The 27,191-nt window shown below is 46.7% G+C and overlaps 4 protein-coding genes across 8 annotated transcripts; 2 read left to right on the forward strand and 2 right to left on the reverse strand.

The window, feature by feature from the left end:
- The first annotated feature begins 6,860 nt into the window (after positions 1–6,860).
- SLC37A4 (solute carrier family 37 member 4) lies at positions 6,861–13,141 on the forward strand. 3 transcript variants are annotated; one of them, XM_020872022.2, is made up of 10 exons: positions 6,861–6,918; positions 8,085–8,417; positions 9,235–9,467; positions 9,778–10,021; positions 10,502–10,660; positions 10,908–10,993; positions 11,464–11,577; positions 11,772–11,837; positions 12,196–12,334; positions 12,442–13,141. In XM_020872022.2, the coding sequence occupies exons 2-10, from the start codon at positions 8,270–8,272 to the stop codon at positions 12,606–12,608; spliced, it is 1,356 nt and encodes a 451-aa protein (XP_020727681.2). In that variant the 5' UTR covers positions 6,861–6,918; positions 8,085–8,269; the 3' UTR covers positions 12,609–13,141. The 3 variants fall into 3 exon arrangements, with proteins under 3 accessions (XP_020727681.2, XP_020727680.2, XP_020727682.2); XM_020872021.2 differs by lacking the exon at positions 6,861–6,918 and adding an exon at positions 7,010–7,838; XM_020872023.2 differs by lacking the exons at positions 6,861–6,918; positions 11,772–11,837 and having other exon boundaries at positions 7,014–8,417.
- A 641-nt stretch (positions 13,142–13,782) lies between these two features.
- On the reverse strand, positions 13,783–17,383 carry TRAPPC4 (trafficking protein particle complex subunit 4). Its single transcript, XM_020872026.2, has 5 exons — positions 16,909–17,383; positions 16,557–16,731; positions 15,136–15,239; positions 14,382–14,508; positions 13,783–14,109 (listed from the first exon to the last, which is right to left on the reverse strand). The coding sequence occupies exons 1-5, from the start codon at positions 17,081–17,083 to the stop codon at positions 14,031–14,033; spliced, it is 660 nt and encodes a 219-aa protein (XP_020727685.1). The 5' UTR covers positions 17,084–17,383; the 3' UTR covers positions 13,783–14,030.
- Positions 17,384–17,497: 114 nt separating this feature from the next.
- Positions 17,498–19,974, forward strand: RPS25 (ribosomal protein S25). Of its 2 annotated transcripts, none has more exons than XM_070473491.1 (5): positions 17,498–17,600; positions 17,838–17,933; positions 18,479–18,662; positions 19,015–19,113; positions 19,417–19,974. In XM_070473491.1, exons 1-4 carry the CDS (start codon positions 17,598–17,600, stop codon positions 19,107–19,109), a joined length of 378 nt encoding a protein of 125 aa, XP_070329592.1. In that variant the 5' UTR covers positions 17,498–17,597; the 3' UTR covers positions 19,110–19,113; positions 19,417–19,974. The 2 variants fall into 2 exon arrangements, with proteins under 2 accessions (XP_070329592.1, XP_020727686.1); XM_020872027.2 differs by lacking the exon at positions 19,417–19,974 and adding an exon at positions 19,214–19,388.
- CENATAC (centrosomal AT-AC splicing factor) lies at positions 19,227–27,191 on the reverse strand. 2 transcript variants are annotated; one of them, XM_020872025.2, is made up of 11 exons: positions 27,005–27,191; positions 26,699–26,862; positions 26,173–26,271; positions 23,741–23,807; positions 23,603–23,665; positions 23,220–23,284; positions 22,961–23,066; positions 21,858–21,888; positions 19,731–19,820; positions 19,521–19,653; positions 19,227–19,436 (listed from the first exon to the last, which is right to left on the reverse strand). In XM_020872025.2, the coding sequence occupies exons 1-11, from the start codon at positions 27,122–27,124 to the stop codon at positions 19,361–19,363; spliced, it is 1,014 nt and encodes a 337-aa protein (XP_020727684.1). In that variant the 5' UTR covers positions 27,125–27,191; the 3' UTR covers positions 19,227–19,360. The 2 variants fall into 2 exon arrangements, with proteins under 2 accessions (XP_020727684.1, XP_020727683.2); XM_020872024.2 differs by having other exon boundaries at positions 19,227–19,653.

Consider the following 27,191-nt stretch of genomic DNA (forward strand, 5'->3'; position numbering starts at 1 on the left):
GATACATTTGTAGTATCAAAGTATGGTCCCATAGATTACTAATTACAAAGAGCAAAAGCTTCCTACCATATAGAAATCAGGTGGGTGTCATTTTAACTATAAATGATCAAATTTATCACATGCCTCCTGATGTGGTCCACTGAAGACACACCACCATCTATACAGGTACTTCTGCCAAAATTATTTAACATGATCTGTATTGCAAAAACAAGCAGACAAATTCATATGAGGGACATTCTTGAAAAGCAACTGACCTAGACTTTTGAAAAATATTAAAGTCATGAAAATTTCTTTTTCTTTTTTTTTTAAAAACATGTTTATTATATCTCCTTTTAGAAGTGGCATCTACATCCTCAACCTTAACTCAAATGGACTGAAACAGGTAATAAAGTGTTTTGAAACACTGATTTTGTGTGCTTGCTTAGTCTGACTCTTTGTGACCCCATGGCCTGCAGCCCACTAGGCTTCTCTGTCCGTGGAATTTTCCAAGCAAGAATACCAGAGTGGGTTGCAATTTCCTACTTAATCTTTCTTTCTTTCTCTTCCTTTTCTTTCTTTACTGGAAACTCATTTCTTTTTATTTAGGCCTTAGGAAGAAAATTAAATTTGGTTACTAATATTACTTTTTAAAATATCTAGTTTTGGGAGGTACCCTGATGGTCTAGTGATTAGGATTCCAGGCTTTCACTGCCGTGGCCTGGGTTCAATCCCTGTTAGAGGAACTAAGATTCCACAAGCTCTGCAGCACAGCACACCACCCCCCCTCCCCCCCCCAAAAAATGCTACTTTTACACAGATAGGACCAAAGGAGATCAGTCCTGGATGTTCATTGGAAGGACTGATGCTGAAGCTGAAACTCCAATACTTTGGCCACCTCATGCAAAGAGTTGACTCATTGGAAAAGACCCTGATGCTGGGAGGGATTGGGGGCATGAGGAGAAGGGGACGACAGAGGATGAGATGGCTGGATGGCATCACCAACTCAATGGACATGGGTTTGAGTGGACTCTGGGAGTTGGTGATGGACAGGGAGGCCTGGTGTGCTGCGATTCATGGAGTTGCAATGAGTCGGACACGACTGAGCAACTAAACTAAACTGAACTGAATCAGAGAAATAATTTCTTCTGTAAAAATTGGCCAAATTTTATAAAACATCTAATGTACAATATAATTCAAATTATACAAAGCCTGCTTGGGATCATATCATTCTGAACATATGACAGACTCTACCACTGGACCAACAGGGAAGTTCTACTTTTAATACAAAGACTAAGTGGGAGCTTTGAATGACTGAATTTAACAAACATCATTTTATAGTTGCTTTAAGCATCTTTTTTGTTTTGAGGATTCTCCATTTCATTGAGGCTATCAGTAGCTTGGAGTTCTTCAGCAAGTTCTTGTTTCTCTGACTGTGAGTCACTTTCAGAATCATCTGGACTTTCAGAGTCAGGAGAATCCTCTTCCTCCTCATCCCCACCATTATCTCCAGCCACATCACCTTCTCCATCATGACTTTCTACTTCATTGTGGAAGGCAAGTCCACAATGTTGTTGATATCTTTCAGATAATTTACTGTCCATACTTCGCTAATACTAAGACTCCAGTCAGTCAGTTCAGTTGCTCAATCATGTCTGATGCTTTGTGACCCCATGGACTGCAGCATGCCAGGCTTTCCTGTCCATTACCAACTCCCAGAGCTTGGTCAAACTCATGTCCATCGAATCAGTGATGCCATACAGCCATCTCATCCTCTGTCATCCCCTTCTCCTGCCTTCAATCTTTCCCAGCATCAGGGTCTTTTCCAATAAGTCAGTTCTTCACATCAGGTGGCCAAAGTATTGGAGTTTCAGCTTCAGCATCAGTCCTTCCAATGAATATTCAGGACTGATTTCCTTTAGGATGGACTGGTTGGATCTCCTTGCTGTCCAAGGGGCTCTCAAGAGTCTTCTCCAACACCACAGTTCGAAAGCATTAATTCTTCGGCACTCAACTTTCTTTACAGTCCAACTCTCACATCCATACATGACTACTGGAAAAACCATAGCTTTGACTAGACGGACTTTTGTTGCCAAAGTAATGTCTCTGCTTTTTAATATGCTGTCTAGGTTGGTCATAGCTTTTCTTCCAAGGAGCAAGCATCTTTTAATTTCATGGCTGCCGTCACCATCTACAGTGATTTTGGAGCCCCCAAAATGAAGTCTGTCACTGTTTCCACTGTTTCCCCATCTATTTGCCATGGACTGATGGGAACGGATGCCATAATCTTAGTTTTCTGAATGTTGAGTTTTAAGCCAGTTTTTTCACTCTCCTCTTTCACTTTCATCAAGAGGCTGTTTAATTCCTCTTCATTTTCTGCCATAAGGGTGGTATCACCTGCATATCTGAGATTGCTGGTATTTCTCCCAGCAATATTGACTTCAGCTTGCGCTTCATCCAGTCTGGGATTTTGCATGATGTATTCTGCATTTAAGTTAAATAAGCAGGGTGACAATATACAGCCTTGACATACTAATTTCCCAACTTGGAACCAGTTCATTGTTCCATGTCCAGTTCTAACTGTTGCTTCTTGACCTGCATACAGATTTCTCAGGAGGGAGGTCAGGTGGTCTGCTATTCCCATCTCTTGAAGAATTTTCCACAGTTTATTATGATCCACACAGACAAAGGCTTTAGTGCAATGAAGCAGAAGTAGATGTTTTTCTGGAACTCTCTTGCTTTTTCCATGATCCAGTGGATGTTGGCAATTTGATCTCTGGTTCCTCTGCCTTTTCTAAATCCAGCTTGAACATCTGGAAATTCTCAGTTCACATACTTTTGAAAACTGGCTTGGAGAATTTTGAGCATTTCTTTGCTAGTGTGTGAGATGAGTGCAATTGGGTGGTAGTTTGAACAGTCTTTGGCATTGCCTTTCTTCTGTATTGGTATGAAAACTGACCTTTTCCAGTCCTGTGGCCACTGCTGAGTTTTCCAAATTTACTGGCATACTGAGTGCAGCACTTTTACAGCATCATCTTTTAGGATTTGAAATAACTCAGCTGGAATTCCATCACCTCCACTAGCTTTGCTCATAGTGATGCTTCCTAAGGCCCACTTGACTTGGAAATCCAGGCTGTCTGGCTCTGGGTGAGTGATCACACCATTGTGGTTATCTGGGTCATTAAGATCTTTTTTTGTACTGTTCTTCTGTGTATTCTTGCCACCTCTTCTTAATATCTTCTGCTTCTGTTAGGTCCATACCATTTCTGTCCTTTATTGTGCCCATCTTTGCATGAAATGTTCCTTTGGGATCTATAAGTTTCTTGAAGAGGTCTCTAGTCTTTCCCATTCTATTCTTTTCCTCTATTTCTTTGCAATGATCACTTAGGAAGGCTTTCTTATCTCTCCTTGCTATTCAAAGCTAGTGGAGGTGATGGAATTCCAGTTGAACTATTTCAAATCCTAAAAGATGATGCTGTCAAAGTGCTGCACTCAGTATGCCAGTAAATTTGGAAAACTCAGCAGTGGCCAAAGAATTGGAAAAGGTCAGTCTTCATTCCAATCCCAAAGAAAGGCAATGCCAAAGACTGTTCAAACTACTGCACAATTGCACTCATCTCACATGCTAGCAAAATAATGCTGAAAATTCTCCAAGCCAGGCTTCAACAATATGTGAACTGTGAACTTCCAGATGTTTAAGTTGGATTTAGAAAAGGCAGAGGAACCAGAGATCAAATTGCCAACATCCACTGGATCATGGAAAAAGCAAGAGTTCCAGAAAAACATCTACTTCTGCTTTATTGATTATGCCAAAGCATTTGACTGTGTGGATCACAAAAAACTGTGGAAAATTCTTCAAGAGATGGGAATAGCAGACCACCTGACCTCCCTCCTGAGAAATCTGTATGCAGGTCAAGAAGCAACAGTTAGAACTGGACATGGAATAACAGACTGGTTCCAAATCGGGAAATGAGTATGTCAAGGCTGTATATTGTCACCCTGCTTATTTAACTTAAATGCAGAATACATCATGCAAAATCCCAGACTGGATGAAGCGCAAGCTGAATCAAGATTGCTGGGAGAAATATCAATAATCTCAGATATGCAGGTGATACCACCCTTATGGCAGAAAATGAAGAGGAATTAAACAGCCTCTTGATGAAAGTGAAAGAGGAGAGTGAAAAAGTTGGGTTAAAACTCAACATTTAGAAAAGTAAGATTATGGCATCTGGTCCCATCACTTCATGGCAAATAGATTGGGAAACAGTGACAGACTTTATTTTGGGGGGCTCCAAAATCACTGCAGATGGTGACTGCAGCCATGAAATTAAAAGATGCTTGCTCCTTGGAAGAAAAGCTATGACCAACCTAGACAGCATATTAAAAAGCAGAGACATTACTTTGGCAACAAAAGTCCGTCTAGTCAAAGCTATGGTTTTTCCAGTAGTCATGTATGGATGTGAGAGTTGGACTATAAAGAAAGTTGAGTGCCGAAGAATTAATGCTTTCGAACTGTGGTGTTGGAGAAGACTCTTGAGAGCCCCTTGGACGGCAAGGAGATCCAACCAGTCCATCCTAAAGGAAATCAGTCCTGAATATTCATTGGAAGGACTGATGCTGAAGCTGAAACTCCAATACTTTGGCCACCTGATGCGAAGAACTGACTTATTGGAAAAGACCCTGATGCTGGGAAAGATTGAAGGCAGGAGAAGGGGGTGACAGAGGATGAGATGATTGTATGGCATCACCAACTCAATAGACATGAGTTTGAGTAAACTCTGAGAGTTGGTGATTTACATGGAGGCCTGGCATGCTCCAGTCCATAGGGTTGAAAAGAGTCAGACATGACTGAGTGACTGGACTGACTGACTGACATGCAATATATAATCCTTGACTGGATTCTAGATTTTTTAAAAGCTCTAAAAGACATCTTTGGAAAAATTGGAGACATTTAAATATGGACTATATATTAACAAAAACATTTTTTTTTGAATGTGAGAATTGTAGTTAGTTATATAGGAGAATGCCCTTGTTCTTAAGGCAATACAGGCTAAAATATAGAGGGGTGAAGCTTCACAATGCCTTCAAGTAACTTTCAAATGATTCAACAACAAACACATGTATAGTTATACAGAGATTTTCAAAACATAGCAAAAAATTTAACATTTGAGAGGTGAAGGGTATTCTTGCAACTTTTCTATTGGTTTGAACATTTCTAAAATAAAGTGATAGGAAAGTTAACTTAATCTGAGCAGTAGTTACAAGGGCATTAATGTATGTTTTTAAAAAACAAAACATTGAACTGTACACTTAAGATTTGAACTTTTTTTTTTTGTTTTCTTACCTTTTTTATTTTATACCTTAACAATAAGTGAGGGGGGGAACAATGGCTCCCTGTCTGCTAGGTGAAGTAAGGATTCTAATATGGCTTGGTTTTGGAGAGAATAGTTTTCCTGGCCCTGGGCTCTACCTCTTGAAAGCACCGGTGCCTGATATACACTAGGCTCTGGCTCAGTAGATATCTGTTCAATTAATCAAGTTCAGCCACAAATTGTCCCATCTTATCTTGCCCTCTCCTCTACCTCTTCCCTTTCCTGATCATTTTTCTGCTGTTAAAAAACAAAATTCAACTAAGTAAATTCTAAAGATCTTATTGACTTTATTCAACAATTTATAAATCAGGACACATCCAATTTAGCACTTAGAAACGCACTCTGAGGAGCTGTACAAAATGAAAGGCTTTTATAGGTAGAAGGAACAAGAAATTAAACTAGGCAAAAAGCAGATTGGTTATTACCAGGTTACTTTCCTTTAGGGAATGGTAGAGGATCTATCAAGTAGATGACATAACTAATACTGATCAGGCAACTCCTGATTAACTTATTTAAGATCCCATTTCTGGGAGAGGCAAAACTGTATTGAAGTCTCCCTTTGTTGACATGGGGCTTAGCATAAGCAACTCAATTTTGGACCTGTTGCTGTATTTTTTAACATCACTCTAAAAGAGCTTTACTCTTGGGACTTCCCTAGTGGCCCAGTGGTTAAGAATCCGCCTGCCAGTGCAGGGGACACGGATTCGACCCCTGGTGCAGGAGGATCCCACATGTCATGGAGCAACCTGTGTGCGCCACAACTGAGCCCATGCACCCTAGAGCCCATGCTTAGCAACAAGCAAAGCCACCGCAACGAGAAGCAGACACACCAAAATGAGAGAGTAGATCCCGCTCACCACAACTAGAGAAAGCCCACACAGCAACTGAAGATCCAGAGCAGCCAAAAAATAGATAATTGATTAAAAAACAAAACAAAACACAGCTTTACTCTCAACTTTGAAGCACTTAAAATAATTTCAGCAATTCTTTTATATACTCGGTGAAAGCAGTTATCTAAATTTTCGTAACTCTAAATCTGTTCCACCCTCACAATCACCCTATGAGGTTGGTAAGAAACTGGGGCTCATAGAGATTAATTACCCAGAGTCACGCTGTTCGAAGTAGTGGGTCTGGAATTCAAATTTAAGCTTACTCAGGGTCCACACTTTAAACATTCCAGCTATTTTAACTATGTCCCCAACAGTCTGACCACAAAATAAATGTTCAAATTGTTCTTACTGAGGCCTGCATTAATTTCTTACAGAAAACATAAGACATCTCCCAGACGATGTGAGAACAGTGACTGGTAGCGGGAGGCACTCACTACAAAATGGTTTCTGGAAGCCCATCAGTTAAGAAGGGAACATATGACTCCAACCCCTAAGCGGCGCTGTCCTCCTCCGAGGACCAGGGTGACCCGCAAGATTAAACCTAAACCGTTAGAGCAGGATTGACTCTCAGGACTGCAAGTCGCAGGCGGAGGCCCCGCCCCATCCAGGGCGCAGGCGCATGCGCCCGGCAGGCCCGGCCGGCCCCGCCCCTTGCTACTCCGGCTCCCACCTCTGTTCAGGTAGGGGGCGGTGGGCGGGGGAGGGGCGTCTCCTGAGGGCGGAACTGGGGCGCGAGTCTCGGGTGTTACGGCTCTTTTGTCCGAGGTCCAACTTTCTACTCCACAGAGCTGTTTCTGCGGCTGCCGGTTCGGGGGCAGGGGCACTCGCTGTCTGGGACCAGACCGCGCCGGCTCCTTTGTGTTGCACGACTCCTGGTGTCTCCGCACCACTCCAGCCCCTGCCCTCGGGCCCTCGTCCATTCCCAGCCGGAGTCGGGTGTCCTGGGTAGCTTGAGGACACGGGGCTGGGCAGGTGCCGAGAGCACGCCGCCTCGCTCCCTCCTTCCCCTTCTTACCGCTCGGCTCCACCCCGCCAGGCCGAGCCACTCGGCCGCCGAAGCGAGGGCCATTTGGGGCCTCCGAGCGGCCAACTGCTCCGCTTGCGCCCACGCCTTCTGCTCCAGTTGCTTTCCCCACCGAGCCGAAAAGCCGGGGGACGTGTTGCCGGGGCCCTGGGAAGCGGGGAGCTTGGGCACTGCGCCGGGAGTCCGCCGCTGCACCTTCCCGCCCACGGGCCGTCCGGTCACGGTCCCTGAAGCCCCAGCCTGCCAGACCCGAGCCCATACTGACGTCAAGGATAAAGGCGATCAGACCTCAGCCCCTAGCGGGGCTTTCGATGTGACACTGTGTGTCTTGAGCTAGGGAGTTTCTCCTGCCTCGCCTTGCTTACAGTTCTGCAACTATCAATACACAGTTACACCCCACCGTGTGCTAAAAAGCATCGGGAGTTACAGGGCTTGAAGTCAGCTCTGGAAGACTTGGAAGAGAGGTTGTTTGGCGTTCGTGTCTGATTGAATGTGTATGTGTAGAAACTAACGCAGCACCTAGTGCGGTGCCTCGCAACCAGTAATCCCTCAATAAACTTTCCCTGAATGAATGAGGTAAGTGGCTGAGGAAGCCGGCTAGATCATTCCACCCCTGCCTCCCCTGGGCGCAAGGAGACAAAAGTAATTAGGTTAAGTCTTTAATCACCGCTGGTCTCATAGGCTCGCGGAGGCGGAAGCGCCGTGAAAGAAATCCTGGTGACACCAGGTGCTGGCCTAGGTCAGGGACACTGCCTTCCCTCCCGAAACCCCTCCAGCCCCCACAGCTTGGGCGTCAGTAATCTATTTTCTTGTCTCCCTCAGGACACCGGGTTCCCTAGGAGCCGCCCCAGGCTTAATGATTGTCCAGAAGGAGGCTATAAAGGGAGGCTGGGTGGAGGAGGGAGCAGAAAAAGCCTAACTCAGCAGACCTGGCACTTAGAGCCCGCCAGCCCCAGCCGTGGTCAGAGACTTTGTGTCCCAGCCAGTAGGGCCTGCTCCCTGCCACCATGGCAGCCCGAGGCTATGGCTATTACCGAACCGTGATCTTCTCGGCCATGTTTGGAGGCTACAGCCTGTACTACTTCAACCGCAAGACCTTCTCCTTTGTCATGCCGTCGTTGGTGGAGGAGATCCCTCTGGACAAAGATGACTTGGGTGAGTCCTGGCAGGGCCGGGTGGTGGGCCCAAGAACACAGGACCAGCAGGACAAGCTGGGTGTCTGTGCAGTGTGGTGGGTATAGGCACGGAATATGTGTGGATTGTCTGCACAGCTGAGCCAGCGCATGTGCAGGATGAAGCAGCTCTGAGATCCATGTCAGTAGGCACTGGTAAAGGACTGTGGGTATGGTCTATGCATGTCTGACGGCTGCGTTTCTGATGTGTGTGCACATGTGTGTGCATGCATGGGTGCCTGTGACCAACAGGTGTCTCGGAGGCACTGTGTGTTAGGGGGATTCTGAGCAGTTTCTGCACTTTGTGGGTGCAGGCTTAGACCACAGGGTGAGTGCTGGCTGCTGACACTGTGAGCGCTGGGAACCACGGAGTTGGCACAATGACTCCATGTGGTCTAGCAGGCTATCCCTTCAGGAGGAATAAGGTCCTTGACTCCAATTCTAAGCCTTTGCCCCATGTTCAGAGGTGGGGCAACAGAACTGCGAGAGGCCGAGTGAGGGGGAAATCAGGTACATGAGAATCACAGGGAGGAGGGCTGTCCTGCCCCCGACAGCTGCTGCTAGAACTCTCCAAGAGGCTGACAAGTCATGGGTCAGCCTGGGGCTAATGCTAATAGAGAGATAGGAGGAATAGCCTGGCACCATGAATGAATGTCAGGAATCCTTCCTCTTGGAAGGAACCTGTCTCACCCTGCCAAGCACCTCTACACACCTGACCCCATGACTTCCTCCACCCTCCTGTGCCTTTGCCCTGTCCCTAACCCCCCAGGTGTCCTGCTCCCTGCTCCCCTCCTCTGCAGGGCTCATCACCAGCAGCCAGTCCGCTGCCTACGCCATCAGCAAGTTTGTGAGCGGGGTGCTATCTGACCAGATGAGTGCTCGCTGGCTATTCTCTTCTGGGCTTCTCCTGGTTGGCCTGGTCAATGTAGCCTTTTCCTGGAGCTCCGCGGTGCCTGTCTTTGCTGCTCTCTGGTTCCTCAATGGCCTGGCACAGGGGCTGGGTTGGCCCCCATGTGGCAAGGTCCTGCGGAAGGTGAGTGTCTGCTTCCAAGGAGCCGGTTCAGATTGGCAGAGAGGACACCTAAAGACTATATGGGTGCACCGGCACCTCCACCCCAGAGCAGTTTCCTCAGGAGTTTCAGCCCAGCTCCTGTTGCTTGTCAAGATATTTCAGGAGGCTGAATGTGGTGGGATCAGGTGGCAGATGAGGGAATTGGCCTTGCCAAGTAGAAGCGCCCTTTCCCTCCTTCCTGTAACGTGAGCTCCTGGGTCTGTCCCACCTGACCCCACCTTCCGTATGGACTGGAGGCTGGGCACCTACTCTGTTCCTCTCTGCCCCACAGTGGTTTGAGCCATCTCAGTTTGGCACTTGGTGGGCCATCCTGTCAACCAGCATGAACCTGGCTGGAGGGCTGGGCCCCATCCTGGCAACCATCCTCGCCCAGAGTTACAGCTGGCGCACCACGCTGGCCCTGTCTGGGGCACTGTGTGTAGCTGTCTCCTTCCTCTGTCTCCTGCTCATCCACAATGAACCTGCTGATGTTGGACTCCAAAACCTGGACCCCACCCCCTCCAAGGGCAAGAAGGGTGAGTACCCACCAAAGCCACCCTCTGGGAACCTTCATCATTCACCTAGCAGACTCTCGCTGAAGACAGCTGTATGCTTGGCCCTGTGCTAGCCAATGGATGTCAGGGGAGGGATGGTGATGGAGTGGGTGGGGAGTAAGTAAAACTCCATCCTGAGAGACAGTTAAGTGCCAGACAAGTGGCAGAGCCAACAAATGCTATGACTCATGTTATAGCCTGGTCCTTCCTTATAACAAAGCCACACTTCCTTGTGTGGACAGCATCCTAAGCTCAAGTGTCTTGGGTACCTCTTCCATCCTCACTGGTCCTCACATTCAGTGGAGGGGAGAGGGCAGAACATTAGGTGAGGGGTTACCTTTGTGCTGATCCTTGTGTATGTGGATGGACTCTGTCCCTGTGGCTAGTTAATGAATGGTGGGGGCTTGAGGTGGGCAGGGCAGCTGGAGCAGAGTCTGAGGCCTGGCCTCCTCCCACCCCCAGGCTCCTCGAAGGAGGAGAGTACCTTACAGGAGCTGCTGCTGACCCCTTACCTGTGGGTGCTCTCCACTGGCTACCTTGTGGTGTTTGGAGTAAAAACGTGCTGTACTGACTGGGGCCAGTTCTTCCTCATCCAGGAGAGAGGACAGTCTGCCCTCGTGGGTGAGATGAGTGTTGGGATGGGGCAGGCCTAGGGAGCAGGAGCCAGTGCAGGGGATGGGAAATTCAGGCCCAGTTCCCTTTGTCCCCTCTCCTCTTTCCCTGAGGCCAGACACTACTCAGGCAGCTGTAGTCAGTCACGCTTGGGGACCCTGTGCCTATCTGGGTTTAAGCCAGTCTGGGACAACCCCAGGGTGTAACGCCCTTCCACCCTCCCTTTCCCTCTTCCTACTGCAACTCCTCACTGCAGGTAGCTCCTACATGAGTGCCCTGGAGGTTGGGGGCCTTGTAGGCAGCATCGCAGCTGGCTACCTGTCAGACCGGGCCATGGCCAAGGTGAGTGGGCAGAAGGGACAGGAAGGAGGAGGGTCCCTTTAAATCTTCCCAGCATGACTGGGACACCAGAAGTGTTAGCCTTGGGCACATGTAGCCTGGCATGTGCTGGTTTAGGCCGGGTGAGGTGGGAATGTTACCAGGATATTTTTCTTCGTTAAGAATGTGGAGTTGAAGCTAAATGATGTCAAGGAGAGCCAGCATTTCTCTCCACCTAGCTTCTCCACAGCCCCAGGAAAACCAGGTACAGCCTGCCAGCCCATGTCCTCAAGCCTGCCCAGGTGGAGGAAGGGATGTTGTGGAGTTTGGCCTCAGAACATAAGCAGGTCCCAGGGCCTCCCAGAGCTGCCCTGGGCCAAGAACTGCAGTGGGATTGCCAAAGACCAGTCAGCAGAGGCCTGCTGTGTCAGAGTCCAGGGGTGGGGGTTCTCTGCTGCTCCTGGGGCCTGACATTGCCAGGACTGTGCCCACAGGCAGGGCTGTCCATCTACGGGAATCCCCGCCATGGCCTGCTGCTATTCATGATGGCTGGCATGACAGCATCCATGTACCTCTTCCGGGTCACTGTGACCAGCGACTCCCCCAAGGTAAGTAAAGAGGGCCTGGCTCACGGCAGGGACAAGGATGAGAAAGCAAGGGCCACTGACTCTCTCTCCCTCTCCCTGGCCTTTTTCTGCTTCAGACTGTCCTTTTCAGTTGTTTGTACCTCAGTTCCCCTCTTCTTTACTCTGGTGATCCTCCTTGACTCTGGGCCTGGTTTCTTCTCTCTGTGCTCCTCTAGGATATTGCTTTCTGGACTCCGGCTCTTCACCCTCTTGCTGAGCTCACAGGCTTTACAGAGAATGAGGTGCTCCATCTTTATCTCTGGTTTTTCTCTTGGTCTTGTCTCAGCTTTATCTTACCCCACTCTGCCTTGTCCCCAGCCAGTCTGGCTTGCACAAATCCTGAGAGGGGACAGCATCTAACTCGAGAGGGATGGCTTCTCTACCTTCCTCACCTACCCACACAGGTCCCTTAGGTTGGCTTAGTGTGGCCGCCGCTCCTCCAGTCTGTAGTCAGTTGTACTGGGACACGGTCTGTATGTGGGAGCCACTTTCTCCTTACAACAACTATTTGTTCCCGGGGCCAAGCATTCTCTCCTGTGGCAAGGGCAGGTAGGTAGCAGTCTTTCTGACTCTAACTGCCACCCTGCACTGCCCTTACAGCTCTGGATCCTGGTGTTGGGAGCTGTGTTTGGTTTCTCCTCTTATGGTCCCATCGCCTTGTTTGGAGTTATAGCCAATGAGTGTGCCCCTCCGAACTTGTGTGGCACCTCCCATGCCATTGTGGGACTCATGGCCAATGGTAAGTGATACCCCCACTGATGCCTTGCACTCAGGCCAGCGAGGGGCTGAATTAAGCCCCTCCGGCTCCAGCCTCACAGTGACACGGGCTCTTCTCCTCCCTGACAGTGGGCGGCTTTCTGGCTGGGTTGCCCTTCAGCACGATTGCCAAACATTACAGTTGGAGCACAGCCTTCTGGGTGGCTGAGGTGATCTGTGCGGCCAGCACAGGTGCGTTCTTCCTTCTACGAAACATCCGCACCAAGATGGGCCGAGTGCCCAAGAAGGCTGAGTGAAGACAGTGCAGGCTCCAGAGCATGCTGTCCTACTTGTGGCCTTTCCCCTCCGTGGTGGTAGGGAGGGAAAGAAGGGAGGGGGCCGTCTTCACTAGCACCTTTTACTTTCCCTTTCTGCTCCTTTTCCCTTATCTACATGGCACTGGAAGTTATCAGTAGTTAATGAGGTCCCAGCTCATCTCATCTCTATTTAAAGGACAACCTTTGTTCTTAGACTCCATTAGCTCCTATTTCCTGCCTTCAAATAGGAAACCCCCTGCACTCAGGAAGTCTCCTATACCCTTCTCCCTCTCCTGAGCCCCACCCTGTCTCCATCTCACCCCATCCTCACCTGAGGTGAGGCATCTCCTGCCTGCAGCAGCTGGGCAACCATGGCCCGAGACTTCTGCCAGAAGGCCTCAGCAAGGAGGCAACTGCTCCTACCAATACCTTGGAGTTCAGGGCCAAAAGGTCACTCTCACCAATACAAGGATACAATAGGTGGGAGGATAGAAAGATTTGTTATAGAGAATTAAAACTAGATTTGATACTAACCTTGTCAGTGAATCATTCTTTCAGAAGGTGTAATACAGAGATAGCTTTGAGAAATACTCCCTTAATACCTGCATTCTCTACCCCAAGAGAGCGAGGGAAAGCTGAAGGGTAAATGGACTCCTTTAAGCTCCTGCCTCTTCTGCCTTCAACTTCATACTGCAGAATTCAATGCACATTTTTAGAGATGACGCTACTGGGTGTCAGGCAGTTTAAATAACTTGCTGGAGGGAGGCAACAGTATAGTCAGAAAGTCTAGGTTCAAGGTCTACTGGTAACTAGCTTTGAGACTTTGAAGCAGAGAGTTTGTACTTTGCTAAATCTTGTCTGTAACACAAACAGGATGAACATCCTGAGCTAAGGGAGAGGATGAAGTGAGATAAAGCAGTAAAATCTGGCTGTGAGCCCTTGATATGTTCCATTATTGTTTTCATTATCATCATCACTACCACACCACCCAGGAAGTCAGTGGCAATCCAAGACTCCTGCTTCAAAGTCCCGTGTTCATTCATTCACTTAATGAATATATATTTGTTTTGTTTTCTACTGGAACACAGTATCTCAGCTTCCTTGATTCCCTTATCATTCCTGTTTCCCCTTCTGAGGCTTTCTCCCCCAAAGCATCAATTAGGATAGCAAACACTGAGCTCAAAGGAATGTTTATTACAACATTTATGGGCCTACCTCCTATAAATAACCTGTACAGAGTTGGGAAGTAGGACCATGACAGATATAGGAGGAAAGAGAGAATCAGAACATGTCATCAGGCTCAGCATCCTCCCATTTTCAAGTGCACTAACAATGCTGCCAGGATCTCCATCAAAGTGGAAACCGCAGGATTCCTGCTGTAGGATCTCTCAAGAATTTGGTGGGGTCCACTGTAGGTTCAGCCTAAGACCCAGGTCCAAAGGTTCCAGCCTTCTCTGCCACCTCCAGGGCTAACTTCAGGTTCTGGTCAAACAGTTCACACCTAGGCCAGGCCCAGGAGGCACAAGTAAAGACAAAGTGTTAGGCCTGGCTCTCTCCCCACCGTGGGTACAGAGGCAGAGGCAGTGGAAGCTCTGCTTGAAGGCCATCAAACTCAAGGAAAGTCCTTGCTTTCTCAAAAGAATAATTAAGTTAAAGGCTAGTTACTTTTTATTTAAAAATAACTATTACACTTCAAAATGACATTGGGGAAGCAAATACAAGGAGAGGAAACAAGGAGGCTTTGACCAGAATCTGCAGACTGGGACCGCTTACCTGATGGGCATTTCCAGGGAGTAAAATGGATTCTTCAGGGCAAAGTCTGAGTAAATCTCATAAATTTTTCGGAGAAGAGAATCTATCCCAGCCTGCCTAGGATCCGCCAGCACCACAAACTTTATCCCTGGAGAGGGACCAATGATTACCAAAGGGTAGAGAATCAGCAAATAAAACTGTCCTGTTTGTACAGCACTTTATGTGCTCATTTTCATTTTATCCTTATTGCCTCATAAACCATGAAAAGCAAGACTTTGAATTTACAGGGGAGAGCAGAGAAGTGAAATGACTTTATAGCACCACCCAGCTGATGGAGTGACTGGGCTTTGGGTTCTAGCTCTGTTGCTTACTTCTGGCCTGGGTGCCCCTCAGCACAAAGTGCCAGGCAGGGAACAAACTCACGCAGTTTTCCATGCTCTGCCTTCACGAAGTGAGGCAATGCCACTCAGGATCCAAAGGCCATTTTCAACTGGCATTCCAATTTTATTCTGGAACAACACTTACACCTTCCAAAATGTGTGCAACATGAGAGAACACTAAGATAAGTTTATCTGTGCACAGGATAACGAGGGCTGAGCATGGAAAAAACTGGCGTCAAGATTAAATATTGGCTTTAGATTCACAAAACAAATAACTGTGCACTTGTCCCAGAAAAGGCTAACCACCACCCCCTTGCTTACCAGAGCCAACTGTGGTTAATGCCTTCCTCCAACCAGACCCATCGCATGCCTTTGGCCTGTCTGGAAGCGCGTACCTGTCAGTGTCTGGAAGCAGTGCAGTTTGAATGTATCTGTCTCCAGCATCTCAATGCCTGAGCTGCCCTGTTCAGGAGACAGCTGGGAGCCAATTGCGAACAGCCTATTTGCAAGAAAGGCAAAGTTGGGAATGCACCTCATTGCTATAAGGGAGGAGTGCTTCTCAAACTTTTCCACCGAGGTGACCCTTACCTTCTGAACACTTAAAATTACAGCTTGAAATAGAAGCAACAGTGTGAACTGCCTGGCAGCAGTATCAAAATTTCGTAAGAATTCATTTGAACTCTGCATGTATTTTACAATCACATTTTGCTATAAAACATACTACATTGAAAACTTTGGGTAAAATTAACACTCTGGGATTACCATGCCATGTTTACCCACCAGCTGACTATGCATATCCAACACATCTTATGATACAACTGACAGCAGGAAAAGATCTTAAAGATCATTTAATCACCTTACTTTAAAGATGAACATATTAAAACTCAAGAAAGAGAAGGTAACTTAGGCAAACAAAACCACACCACTGCCAGCATTACCTAAAGCCTTGTCAAACTGGATCAATTCTTTTCATGACACAGAACTGACAATTTAGGAGGAGGTAGAGAAGGCTGATGGGACCCTACACTCAGACGGAGAATAAACGACATTGGAGGTGGACAGCTTGCCCAAGATCCTTGACACAACTTGTACGATCATTATTTTCTTGACTTCTTGAAACTCAGCATACAAATCAAATGTTTTTCTATCATAGGCATGATCCTATGCTAGTTTTGGAAATCAATCCAATTGTTGGGTTTGTGACCAATTAACTATTGTCTAGTAGTTCTGGGTTACCTTGGTGGACTTCACCCCTCAAATGCTCTAACTGGCTGGCCCTGAGAAAATTTACTTTAAAGAAAAATTATAGTTATGTTCAGGTCACTCTTGGTATGACTAGATGGACTCCCCTCACCAGGCCAACTGATAATGACTACTCTGACCCCAGTCATAAATATGAGTTTTCTTCTATTACTCAAGCTCAATCAGAAAAACAAGCAAAGGTTTAGCCAAGGAATAAAATCTCCCACAATTATGGAATGGATTTATGTAGATGGGGTGTCCCTGGTGGCTCAAATAAATGGTAAAGAATTCCTTTGCAATGCAGGAGACCCAGGTTCCATCCCTGGGTGGGGAAGATCTCTTGGAGAAGAGACTGGCTACCCATTCCAATATTCTTGCCTTGAGAACTCTATGGACAGAGGAGTCTGGTGAACTACAGTCCATGGCAGGTGGGAGGGGGGTTACAAAGAGTGGGACACAGCTAAAGGGCTGTGTTACTTTTTTAGAGAAAGGTAAGCACCGCCAGTCAGCAAGTCTCTGAGCGCAGAACTACACTAATCCAGTCAGCCTATGAGCCAAGAGTTGTGGGACTTACGAGTGGAACATGGAGGCCAGCATGAGCTTCTCATTGGAGGTGAGGCGAGGGCGGCCGAACCGAATGGACACTGGGTAGTTAGCAGGGTTGCCCAGGTACTCCAGCACCTCTTTCCCATCGGCCGTATACTTGCCATTCACGTCCACACCATTGATAGCCAGCACTGCGTGGCCCACTGCAATGGCGAAGCTAAGGGTCAACAAAGCCTCAGACTGCGGATCCCGCCAACAGTACAAATGACCCGGCCCCCAATTTCATCCGCTGCCCTCCCAGAGATAGCAGCCCACCAAGGCAGCACCTGGCCCCGCCTCATCCCCCCCAACCCAGCGCCCCGGGAACGAGCCTAACCCACCCCGGATGCCGTCTCGCTGGCCAAAAGCTACCAGCACACGCTCGTCGTGCAGCTTAAGCAGCAGATCCAACGGGTAGCTGAAAGTTTTCTCAGCCTCGGCCCGTGGGGCGTAGCTGTCCAACTGGTAAATAAGGCCGCCAGCTTTGTTCACCACATAAACACTGAAAATCGCCATAGCTGCCGCTGAGGCTGCCGGACTAGGACACAGCCTCTTCCTCCCGGCCCCGCCCCGGAAGCACGGCACGGGACCCGCTCTCGCGCTCCAGACCGTGCTTCCGTTCCCCGGCCCGCGGGGCCCGCTGAGACGCTTGCGCACTTGGAGCACGCCTGAGTGCCAATAACAGAGGGACTTTAGATGCCGGGACCTACGAAATTGTTCTCCTTTCTTTTTTACCGGATCTAAGCGCCAGGAAAGTGTAAAACGTGACTGCCTCAGAACTGGCCGCAAAATCGAAAAGTCAGGGATAACGCCGAGAGTGTGACGTTGCGGAGGTGGACCCTGCTTCCGTAGCTAGTTCCGGGTCTGAGCCCAACCTGTGCCTCCGGACTTCCTCCGCGCGGCTCCGCCCCTTGTCCCGGAAGCAATCGCTGCAGTCGGAGGTTTCTGGGCTTGCTCGCGGGGCGCACTTCCTTTTTATCCGACATCTTAGCAAGGCGACAGTGGTCGCGGTTGTTCTCCGGCCTTCACTATGGTGAGCTCGGTGTAGGGGAAAGTGGCGTGGTTCTGGGAGCAAGCGGTGCCGGCGCGCGTTTGGGGCAGCATCGGCGGAGGGCTCACACAACTGCTAGGCCACGTGTGGAGATGGGAGGGCTGTAGCTTCCCCCATGTGCTCCGGTAGTGGAGTCTGGGCAGGGTGAGGGGCGAAGGAGTAGCGGGAGCGTGGAGGGCTGCCTTGTGACCTGGCCGCATTCCGGCTTATCTCCTACAGCCGCCCAAGGACGACAAGAAGAAGAAAGATGCCGGGAAGTCGGCCAAGAAAGACAAAGATCCAGTGAACAAATCCGGGGGCAAGGCCAAAAAGAAGGTAGGAGTAAAGCCCCTCAAACGGTGAGGGATGTTGGGGGCGTCTAGTCTCATTTACCTGTACTGTAACAAATGGCTTGTAAGGTTGTGGGGTTTAGAGTCAGGTTATTAAGAGTTTACACTCACATCACCATTTTGGTTTTGACTCATATAAAGAATGGGGGTGTATATGCTACTCGGAAATAAAAAGTGTGTACTGAGCTACTTTAATTGGGCTAGTGGGGCTCAGCCAATATCCGAAAGCCTCAAAGATAGTTTATTTTCCCCCCAACGTAATGTCTCCGGTGCCTTCAGCAATATCCAGGGTCTCTTATACTTTGAACTTGGCTCTATGATTAGTTGAGCCTTCATTTGCTGTGTTTGCAGATTCTGAATTTTATAGGTTTCTGCAGCCCAAGGGACAGACCCACTCTTGTATAACTCTGCAACCGTGTAACAATTCTTTGAGTCAGGTTGTTCCAGAGAAGGGAAATACTGGTCCTTAGAAGAGCACTGATTTTTTTTTCCCTCCTTTTCTTCCTTTTTTTTTTTTTTTGTGGTGAGCAGAAGTGGTCCAAAGGCAAAGTTCGGGACAAGCTCAATAACCTAGTCTTGTTTGACAAAGCAACATATGACAAACTCTGTAAAGAAGTTCCCAACTACAAGCTTATAACTCCAGCTGTCGTTTCTGAGAGACTGAAGATTCGTGGTTCCCTGGCCAGAGCAGCCCTTCAGGAACTCCTCAGTAAAGGTGAGAGGAGGGTGTGTTGTACTGGTCTGTATGCTTTTTGCACCTTGGTTTGGGCTGACCATGTTAGCCATTTTAAATGCAGTAGGTGGAGGTTAGCAATACAGTTCTAGCATGTTATTTAGGCTATCGGTAGTGCCTACGTGGAAACAGTGATTTTCAAGTTATAGTAAAGTGTTATGAGGGTAGTCATCCCAAGAGCTGGTAATGAGTCCCTTCTTTTTAAGGGGTGAGTCAGGTTAGATTACACCAAGAAATACAGACATGTCTCGAAAACTCATGCTTAAATTAAGAATTTTTAGTTTGTTGAGTTTTTATAGTACTATTGTGTGAAAATTTTATTCTCTCTTTCTAGGACTTATTAAACTGGTTTCAAAGCACAGAGCTCAAGTGATTTACACCAGAAACACCAAGGGTGGAGATGCCCCAGCTGCTGGTGAAGATGCATGAACAGGTGAGCTGATAAAGATTCGTGAACCTGGGGCTCCTATACGAAGTACACATCCCCTTCACAAGGGTCTATAGTTCTGATTTGATTTTTTTTTTTTTAACAGGTCCCACCAGCTGTACATTTTGGAAAATAAAACTTTATTAAATCAAATAAGTGGGTTTGTCTGTTTCCTAAGAAAGGCAGTTACAGGATAATAGCCTGTAACAGATTTGTTGTCTTGGCTTTGAGCCTTATAGTGGTTGGAAATACATCAGGAAGCCATTAGCTTTTTTCCTTTATGTGACTGCTGTTTGTTTCTTGCTGCAGCTTCAGTTTTGAATTGATGCCTGAAAAGAAATGAAAGGTTAGCAGCACAAAGAGTGAGATCTCCACGGGGCAAGCAGGTTGGGCTCCTGACACAGGGCTCATACCTGGATTGCCAGCGGCGTCCATTATTCCAGACCCGGCCAAAAGAGGGCAGCCAGCCAGCACTGGTGCTGGAGCTATGGTCAAAGTTGGCCCCAACTCTGTCTGGTGGGAGCTTCTTCAGTTTCTGTTTTTCCTCTACAATGAGTAGTTTTATTTGAGTGGGAAGACTTAAAGAGTAGGAAGCCTTCATCACCATTCCTGTATTAACTTACTTTCTTTGAGAAACTCTTCATAGGAGGGTCCTATTTGTTGGTTCCCAGAGCTATAGTCCTCATCTTGGACCATCCAGGGAGGTGTGGCACCTGGAAAAGGAAGACCTTTTAAGCAGAAATGAAAACATTTCAGGACTTCTGGACCATGGGAATTAGGCTTAAGCTTATTGCGGGCATGACATAACAAATTGCACACATTTAAGGTGTACAATTTGAAATGTTTGGAATAAAGTCACACCGTGTATCCTTGTGCCACTTTAAATTGGTTTTTTAGCGCACCTCCTTTATACCCCTTTCCCAGGCCCGGGCAACCACTGATGTGTGTTCTGTTGCCATAGATTAGTTTGCCTCTTCTATAATTTTGCATAAATGAAATATAATATGTACTCTACCTTTTAGCATATTCTGAGATTGTGTGTTGCATGTATCAGTCATTCCTTCCTTGTTGAGTATTCTTTGAATTGTTCAAATTTGCTGGGGCATGTTTAGATTTTTTCAACTTTTAAAGAAACTGCTGAACTCTTCCAAAGTAGTTAAATCATTTTGCATTCTCACCAGCAGGTTATAAGAGTTCTGCATATATACTTTTTTTTTTTTTTTTTTTTTTTGCTGTATGACATGGTCAACTTGTTCCCTGTCCAGGGATCAAACCCACACCTCGTGCATTGAGTGCAGAGCCTTAACCACTGAAGCACCAGATAAGTTCATAGTTCTAGCTATTTTGATGACCAACTTTTTAAATGCCTTTATTGAGTTTTGTGCTGCACTTAAGTTGCTTGAGTTGTGTCTAACTCTGGACTGTAGCCCACTGGGCTTCTCTGTCCATGGGGTTTTCCAGGCAAGAATACTGGAGTGAGCTGCCATGACCCTTGCAGGGGACCTTCCCAACCCAGGGATCAAACCCATCTCTCTTAAATCTGCATTGGCACGCAGGTTCTTTACCGCTAGTGCCACCTGGGAAGACTGTTGAGTTTTGAGAGGTCTTCACATGTTGAAGATAGTTTCTTCATCAGATGCTTTTCTTTTTTTGAAAAACATGTTTATTATTCTAAAGTTTCGCAGTGTTCCATTTTTCAAGCAAAATATTTTTTTCCCTTAGTTGAAACACAAAGAGGCTGTGTGGCTGTGGCAGGTCTAATGCTACTATGGTGGGCATTATGTAAGGTACAGAGACAAGTAGTTTTAGATATTAAATACAGTTCCCTGTGCTATACAGTAGGACCCTATTTAGTTTATACCCTTTTTTTTATTTCCTTCTCCACAACTGCATGTATTCTTGCTATAAAAGAATTATCCTTAGTTGTTTTTCTTTAATATAAAAATATTATGCAAATTATTTTTAAAAACACAGAGGTTGAACAAAAACCCACATAAGAATTACCATGTCAGGTGGGAGGGGGGACCGGGATGGGGAATACATGTAAATCCATGGCTAATTCATTTCAATGTATGACAAAAACTACTGTAATGATGTAATTAGCCTCCAACTAATAAAAATAAATGGAAAAAAAAAAAAAAGAATTACCATGTCCCTGTAATATTATCAAGTGTGAAACAGATCACCAGTCCAGGTTGGATGCATGAGACAAGTGCTCGGGGCTGGTGCATCCCAACCCAGAGGGATGGGATGGGGAGGGGGCTCAGGATGGGGAACACATGTAAATCCATGGCCGATTCATGTCAATGTATGGCAAAAACCACTACAATATTGTAATTAGCCTCCAACTAATAAAAATAATTGGGGGAGGAATAAAGCTGCTAATACTTAAAAAAAAAAAAAAGATGTGAGAAAGACATCAAGATAACAAATGTTGGCAAAATTATCATACACTGTTTCACTGCCAAGTAAAACATCCCTGGTGAATAAGTAGCCAATTGGATAAGAAAATAAATTAAGAACAATAAAAAGAAAAAAAAGAATTACCATGTCCCAACACATTTACTAACTTTAAAACATCTTAGATATGAAAGTTAAAAAAAACCTGGTAAGCAGGTAAACATGTCTGTTACTTTTCTGAGTTAGATGCATCTGACACAGGTGTCGGGTACCCTCCTACCAGCGAAAGACCTACAACTCAAAAAAAAAAAACCCTCTTACAGTTTGAGAAACATTGCCATGGGCCTTACCTGAGTGTATATTACCAATTCCTGGTGTATCCTGTAGTGGAAAATGGGAAAATTAAAAGAAAGCCAAGAGATGATAAGGATACTCAGCCTAGAAGAAGAAATTGTACAGGAGGCGGATGGAACCACTGCCACAATGCTAATGTTGCACTGAGTTTATGTTAAATCTCACAGAGCTTAGTAAATCACTGAAAGACAAGTCTTGTCCCCACCATACTCAAGGGCTCAGGCTGGAGATGTCCAAAAATAAAGTACCTACTACATGGTAGGTAAACAAAACCCTTTCCTCACAGAGCATACATATTACTGGGGAAAAGAACTAAGTATGAATTACACAAATTACATGCACAGCTTTTTACATGGTATGACATAAGTTTTTCATGAAAAGGTGACATCTGAGCTGAAGGGGAAGGTAAGGGTAAGTAGAGAAGGGAAGGAAGACATCATTTAAGACAGTGGGAGGGAAGTTAAAGAGGAAAAGGACATAGTTGTGGCTGATTCACGATGTATGGCAGGAATCAACAGTATTGTAAAGCAATTATCCTTCAATTAAAAAATTGCAATTACATGTTCAAAAGTAAAGAGCATAGCAGGAGGCTGGAGGATAGGATGTAAAGATAGCAGGTGATGAAGTGTTTGGGACAAAACTGCAGGAGTAGAGGTTGTTCCAAGGTGAAATAGAGGCCAAATTCAGGAGATAAGGCATACTCACTGAGCAATGTGAGAGAGGAAGAAAAGGAGGTGGACATACTCATTAAGGGAATGTGAGAGATGAAAAAAAAAAGGAGGTGATAATCCGTCTACAGTTACTAGAAAGAGGAGTGGTGGGGGTTAGGTGCCTGTGGGGTATCTGTAAGTGTCCTTGTGTTGAGCTGGAACTGGATTCTGCACAGGATGATTTAGGAATTGGTGCTCCTATGTGACAATGTAGGTAGTGGATACCATGGAGGGTGAGGAATGAGAACATGATACTATGGAACAGGGCAGCAAGAGGGAAAAGCCTACTAACACAGGAACAGCCAGAATATACAGAAAAGCCAGGGGAGATGGGTGTCCTGGGAACTGAGGGGGCATTAGCCCTTTCCCAACGTGCTTATCCATTGTACCTGATGACCAATGAATGTCAGAGGTTGTCCTGTCTCCATCCAGTCAAGCTCTGGGGCTGGTGGCAGGTCCAAGTATGAGGGCTGCTGTGAGGTGGAGGCTACTTGGCTGAAAAAGACAAAACAGGAGCCAGGCTGGCAGACTAGGTCCTTGAGCCATGAGGACAGCAAGAATGAGATTTGTTTCCATGTGTCGATCAAAGTTACAGAATGTCCTGAGATGTCAGAATGTCCAATAAGAGGTTTCCTAACAGTCTTTTACCTGTTTGTCCCTTTCCGGCTTCCAGGTGCTGAAGAGCCCTCTTCTGGGTCTGGCACTGTCTGAGGCTGAGTTTGATTCAGGAAAAATAAATGTGTCTAGAATGCTTAAGAATTTGCCTAGGCCATGCTCCCCACCTCCAGAAGTAAACAAATTGACAAATTGAGGATACTGCCCCATCTGGCAACTTCCCTCCCTCCCAGCCCTGCCCACGTTTTCCCCACTGGTAAGGCCTGCCCCCTGGTGGGCAGGGAAGGGAAGTCAAGACAAGCAGATGGAGTCCATAAATTTTTCATCAGAAGAGCTGGTAGGTGAAATGCTGGACCTGGGAGAACCAGGAATCAGTGGATTTGGATACTGCTCTGGCTCTTCCGAGGGAAACCAACCTCTAAGACAGACCGAACCATCTCCTGCCGGCTTTGCTCCACCTCTCGGATCTGAGCTGCCATCTGTGGGAGAGGGGTGACTCAGACAGGTACCAGAAGATGGGGCTGGGTCCTTCAGAGGCCGTTCCTTTAACTCACCTCTTTAATCACTTCATCCTCTTTTTCCTCATAGGAATCCAGACTTTTCACCATGGATTTCTTGAATCTAAAAAGGAAAGGGACAAGTCACCCCAGAATCCCAATCCCTGCTAGTGTGAAAAGATCCTCAGTAGATCATTTTTCTCTAGATTCTGAATAGTGTCAGACTCCCAGAAACTAAATCTCAGTAGTACAATGAATACCCATGTACCTCTCACCCAGATCCACTGTTAACCTTCTGCCATGCTTGCTCCAGTTCTCTTACAAACACATTTCCTTTCTCTCAAGAACATGAGACTTAATTCTAAATTTTTCAGCATGCATTTCCTGGGAAAAGGAACAGCCTATGAAACCATTACCATACTTTAAAGAAGAAAAATCAGTTACCCTTTTCTGATGTCCAAATTGTCCCATATTTGGGACAATATATTTGCAATAGTTTTTATCCTACAATACACACAAAGATATCTGCATATCAGTACTACTATCAACGAGACTACTAAGTAAAGCTCAAGATTTCTTTGCAGTTCTTCAATCCTTGGAAAATATCCTTCTAAGGGTGTACAGATTTTTGTTTTCAAATGTTGCTTGAATTCTGGGCCTCCCTGGTGGTCCAGTGGTTAAGAACCCACCTTGTAATGCAGGTGATACCAGTTCAGTCCCTGGTCCTGGAAGATCCCATATGATGCGAGCCAGCTAAGCTCGTGCCCCCAACTACTGAACCGGCACTGTGGAGCCTGCAGGCTGCAACTAGAGAGTAGCCCCCCCTCCACAACTAGAGAAAGTGCACACGCCGCAACCAAAACCCAGAGCAGCCCCCAAAAAAATTTTTTTAAAGATGTTAAATTCTTATTTTTTTGTCATTGTTACCAGTTTGATTAAGTTACATGATAATTTGTCTTTGCCTAATTTTAATATGTAAAACATTAATGGCTCTACCATGGTGCCCTGGCAGACCTTACAGGCAAAGCCTTGAACTGCAACTTATCAAAGTCTTGACAAAAGGTTTGAATGATCCTCCAGGAACACAAAAGGACAGGAGGTCTGAAAGGAACTGCTAGGAGGCCATCTCCCACTCGTCTCCTTATCTCCCAGAGGAGGCCGTTACGAAACAGTTTTTCACTAACTCCCAGTTCTGATGGGGTATGGGGCTTTCTGCTCTCAGATTAGAGCTGCAGATATAAAGCCTGTAGCTGCAGTCTAGTCTTGGCTCCCCAACAACAGTATCCCACAGTTCATGCTACAGTCACCCAGCCCTATTTGTATCACTGTGGTCCTTTTTGGTGTGTGGGACAACCTGGGAAGCTGGCACTTTGGGCTTACTCTTTTCACTGCCTATGTAAGTAATAAGCTGCCTGAATCTAAAAGTAGCTCATTTGTATCTTTACGGGTCAAATCAGTCAAGCCTGGCCTGGCCTAGTCTTGTGTGAGCTTGAAATTTATAAAGTTCAAAAATCAAAACTATATTTACATAAAAAGTTCAGAGAGTCCATCCATATAATTCTCAGTTATAACCTTTCTGCTAACTACCCTTTATTCATCCACCAAAAATTATACAGAGCTGGGTCAGGCTATAACAAGTAAGTGGCCTCAGTTTCTTTTTTTTTTTAATTTTTGACCACTTTTTAAAAAGTCTTTAATTTGTTACAATATTGTTTCTGTTTTGGCCACAAAGCATGTGAGATCTCTGCTCCCAAGAACCTGAACCCCCTGCACTGGAATGCAGTCTTAACCGCTGAACCACCAGGGATGGCCCTGGCCGCAGCTTCTTATTTCCTCCCGGCCTGAACAACAGACTGGAAGACAAGGTGATGGGGTTTAAGTACTTCTTAATTCCTCATTATTCTCCACACTGAGTAGAAAGGAATACTAATAAACACTATGTATTTTCTTAACTTTGGGATCCCCTTGGGTTCCACTCTCCATAATCTCAATACAGTCCCAATAAAAGTGGTGATGTGAGGCTGCCTGAGTCCTCTTTCTGAGGCAGTCACAACTCAGCCCCTCTGTGCTGCCAAGCTTCCTGCACTCCAGGTAGTTGGGGCCCGCCAAAGACAGTTAAAACTATTAAAAGTGAGCACTGGGTAAGCATCAGTTTTTTGCACTCTATAAAAAGCATCTTCTATTTCTAAAGAAACTTAGTAGTCTCTCTGTTACATATTAAAGTGGTTGACTATGGTCAGCTTTTATTATACGCTTCTCTATTTGCTAAATATATTGTAAATCCCACCCCCCCAAACTAGATTATAAACCTTTCAAGGACTCTGTCATATTTCATTTGTGTTCAACATGGTGCCTAGAATAATGAGTGCTACAAAGACAATGGTCACTGATGAAGTCCTTACTAAACTTTACAATTAGGAGAGGAAGCTCCTGACACAGATGCAAAGAATCCACACACTGCTACCTCATCATGTGGAGGAATGACTCACCGTGCAAAGTCCTGGGGGGAGATCAAAAACTTCTCTTTCATCTGGAACTCAGCCTTGTTTTCCCACCAGAATTTGTTGGTTGCTTTCTTGTGCTCTGGACTGAGAATGGAAAGGACAAGTAATCTCAATGACAGATTACAGAATATTACATGGCATTTGATAAATAAGGCAAACTGACACCTGGGTACTCTGGGCAAGGCTGAGAGAATACTGACAGTAGTTTCCTCAAGTTCTCCAGTTTCCCCCTTCCAATAAAAAAGTGACAATCTGAGAGGAAGTGATGGGAAGGAACCTTGACTGAGCCAGTTGTCCAATGAAGGCCATCCCCAGCACTGAGACCACTGGAACCATAAGGCCTAACCCTCAAGGTTGGCCATGCCTACAAGATGACTGAATCATCCAACCTTATCAAATCACAAAAAGTTTTTCCTCTCACCCCCCCTAAACCCTCCCTCCGTTACTTTATAGATTAATATAAACCTGTTAATACACTACCGCTGTGAGGGGTTCCGGGCCCGGCGCTCACCTGGCCAGATGCTCCAGCAGCCCCCCGTGCAGCACGGTCAGGTTCCCGTGGCTCAGGTGTTTCCGCACCTCACAGCCGCAGCACAGGCACCAGCACCATCGCTCGTGCTCGGGCACGTAACGCTCCACCTGGGCGGCGCGGACGGCCTTGCGGGCGGCCTCCACCTGCGGCGGAGAGGATGCCAAGGCAGACAGGCTAAGTAGGACCCCGGCGGGATCCCCAGATCCCACCCCCTCGGGCCTTCACAGCCCCGCCCGCAGCCCCGCCCCGGGCCGTCCACGGTCCCCTCCAGCCTCCCGTCCGTACCTGCGGCAGGAGCCGCTCCAAAGCCACCTTTAGCTGCCGCTGGTGCTTGCGACTGTAGACATGCCCGCGACCGCAGAAGAAAGTCTGACGGCAAAGAGGACAACGCTGCGCCGGCGCCATCTGGCCAAGACTGGGAAGCCGCGACGCAAAGCTTCTCCTACGCGGCCCCGTGACCTCTGACCTCTGG

This window comes from Odocoileus virginianus, chromosome 10 (genome assembly GCF_023699985.2).
Source record: "Odocoileus virginianus isolate 20LAN1187 ecotype Illinois chromosome 10, Ovbor_1.2, whole genome shotgun sequence".
Taxonomy (NCBI): Eukaryota; Metazoa; Chordata; class Mammalia; order Artiodactyla; family Cervidae; genus Odocoileus; species Odocoileus virginianus.

What these genes read in the sequence shown, in the direction of transcription:
- SLC37A4 (XM_020872022.2), top strand. Translation starts at nt 8,270, where the DNA reads ATGGCAGCCCGAGGCTATGGCTATTACCGAACCGTGATCTTCTCGGCC. An exon ending in AGGACAGTCTGCCCTCGTGG is followed by an intron (nt 10,661 to 10,907) that starts GTGAGATGAGTG and finishes TCCTCACTGCAG; the next exon opens with GTAGCTCCTACATGAGTGCC. An exon ending in CAGGCTTTACAGAGAATGAG is followed by an intron (nt 11,838 to 12,195) that starts GTGCTCCATCTT and finishes CTGCCCTTACAG; the next exon opens with CTCTGGATCCTGGTGTTGGG.
- TRAPPC4 (XM_020872026.2), bottom strand. Translation starts at nt 17,083, where the DNA reads ATGGCGATTTTCAGTGTTTATGTGGTGAACAAAGCTGGCGGCCTTATT. An exon ending in CCAGCGAGACGGCATCCGGG is followed by an intron (nt 16,732 to 16,908) that starts GTGGGTTAGGCT and finishes TCGCCATTGCAG; the next exon opens with TGGGCCACGCAGTGCTGGCT. An exon ending in CTGGCCTCCATGTTCCACTC is followed by an intron (nt 15,240 to 16,556) that starts GTAAGTCCCACA and finishes TCTTGCAAATAG; the next exon opens with GCTGTTCGCAATTGGCTCCC.
- RPS25 (XM_070473491.1), top strand. An exon ending in GGGGCAAGGCCAAAAAGAAG is followed by an intron (nt 17,934 to 18,478) that starts GTAGGAGTAAAG and finishes TGTGGTGAGCAG; the next exon opens with AAGTGGTCCAAAGGCAAAGT. An exon ending in TCAGGAACTCCTCAGTAAAG is followed by an intron (nt 18,663 to 19,014) that starts GTGAGAGGAGGG and finishes CTCTCTTTCTAG; the next exon opens with GACTTATTAAACTGGTTTCA.
- CENATAC (XM_020872024.2), bottom strand. Translation starts at nt 27,124, where the DNA reads ATGGCGCCGGCGCAGCGTTGTCCTCTTTGCCGTCAGACTTTCTTCTGC. An exon ending in AGGATGAAGTGATTAAAGAG is followed by an intron (nt 23,666 to 23,740) that starts GTGAGTTAAAGG and finishes CCTCTCCCACAG; the next exon opens with ATGGCAGCTCAGATCCGAGA. An exon ending in TGGTTCGGTCTGTCTTAGAG is followed by an intron (nt 23,285 to 23,602) that starts GTTGGTTTCCCT and finishes AATCAAACTCAG; the next exon opens with CCTCAGACAGTGCCAGACCC.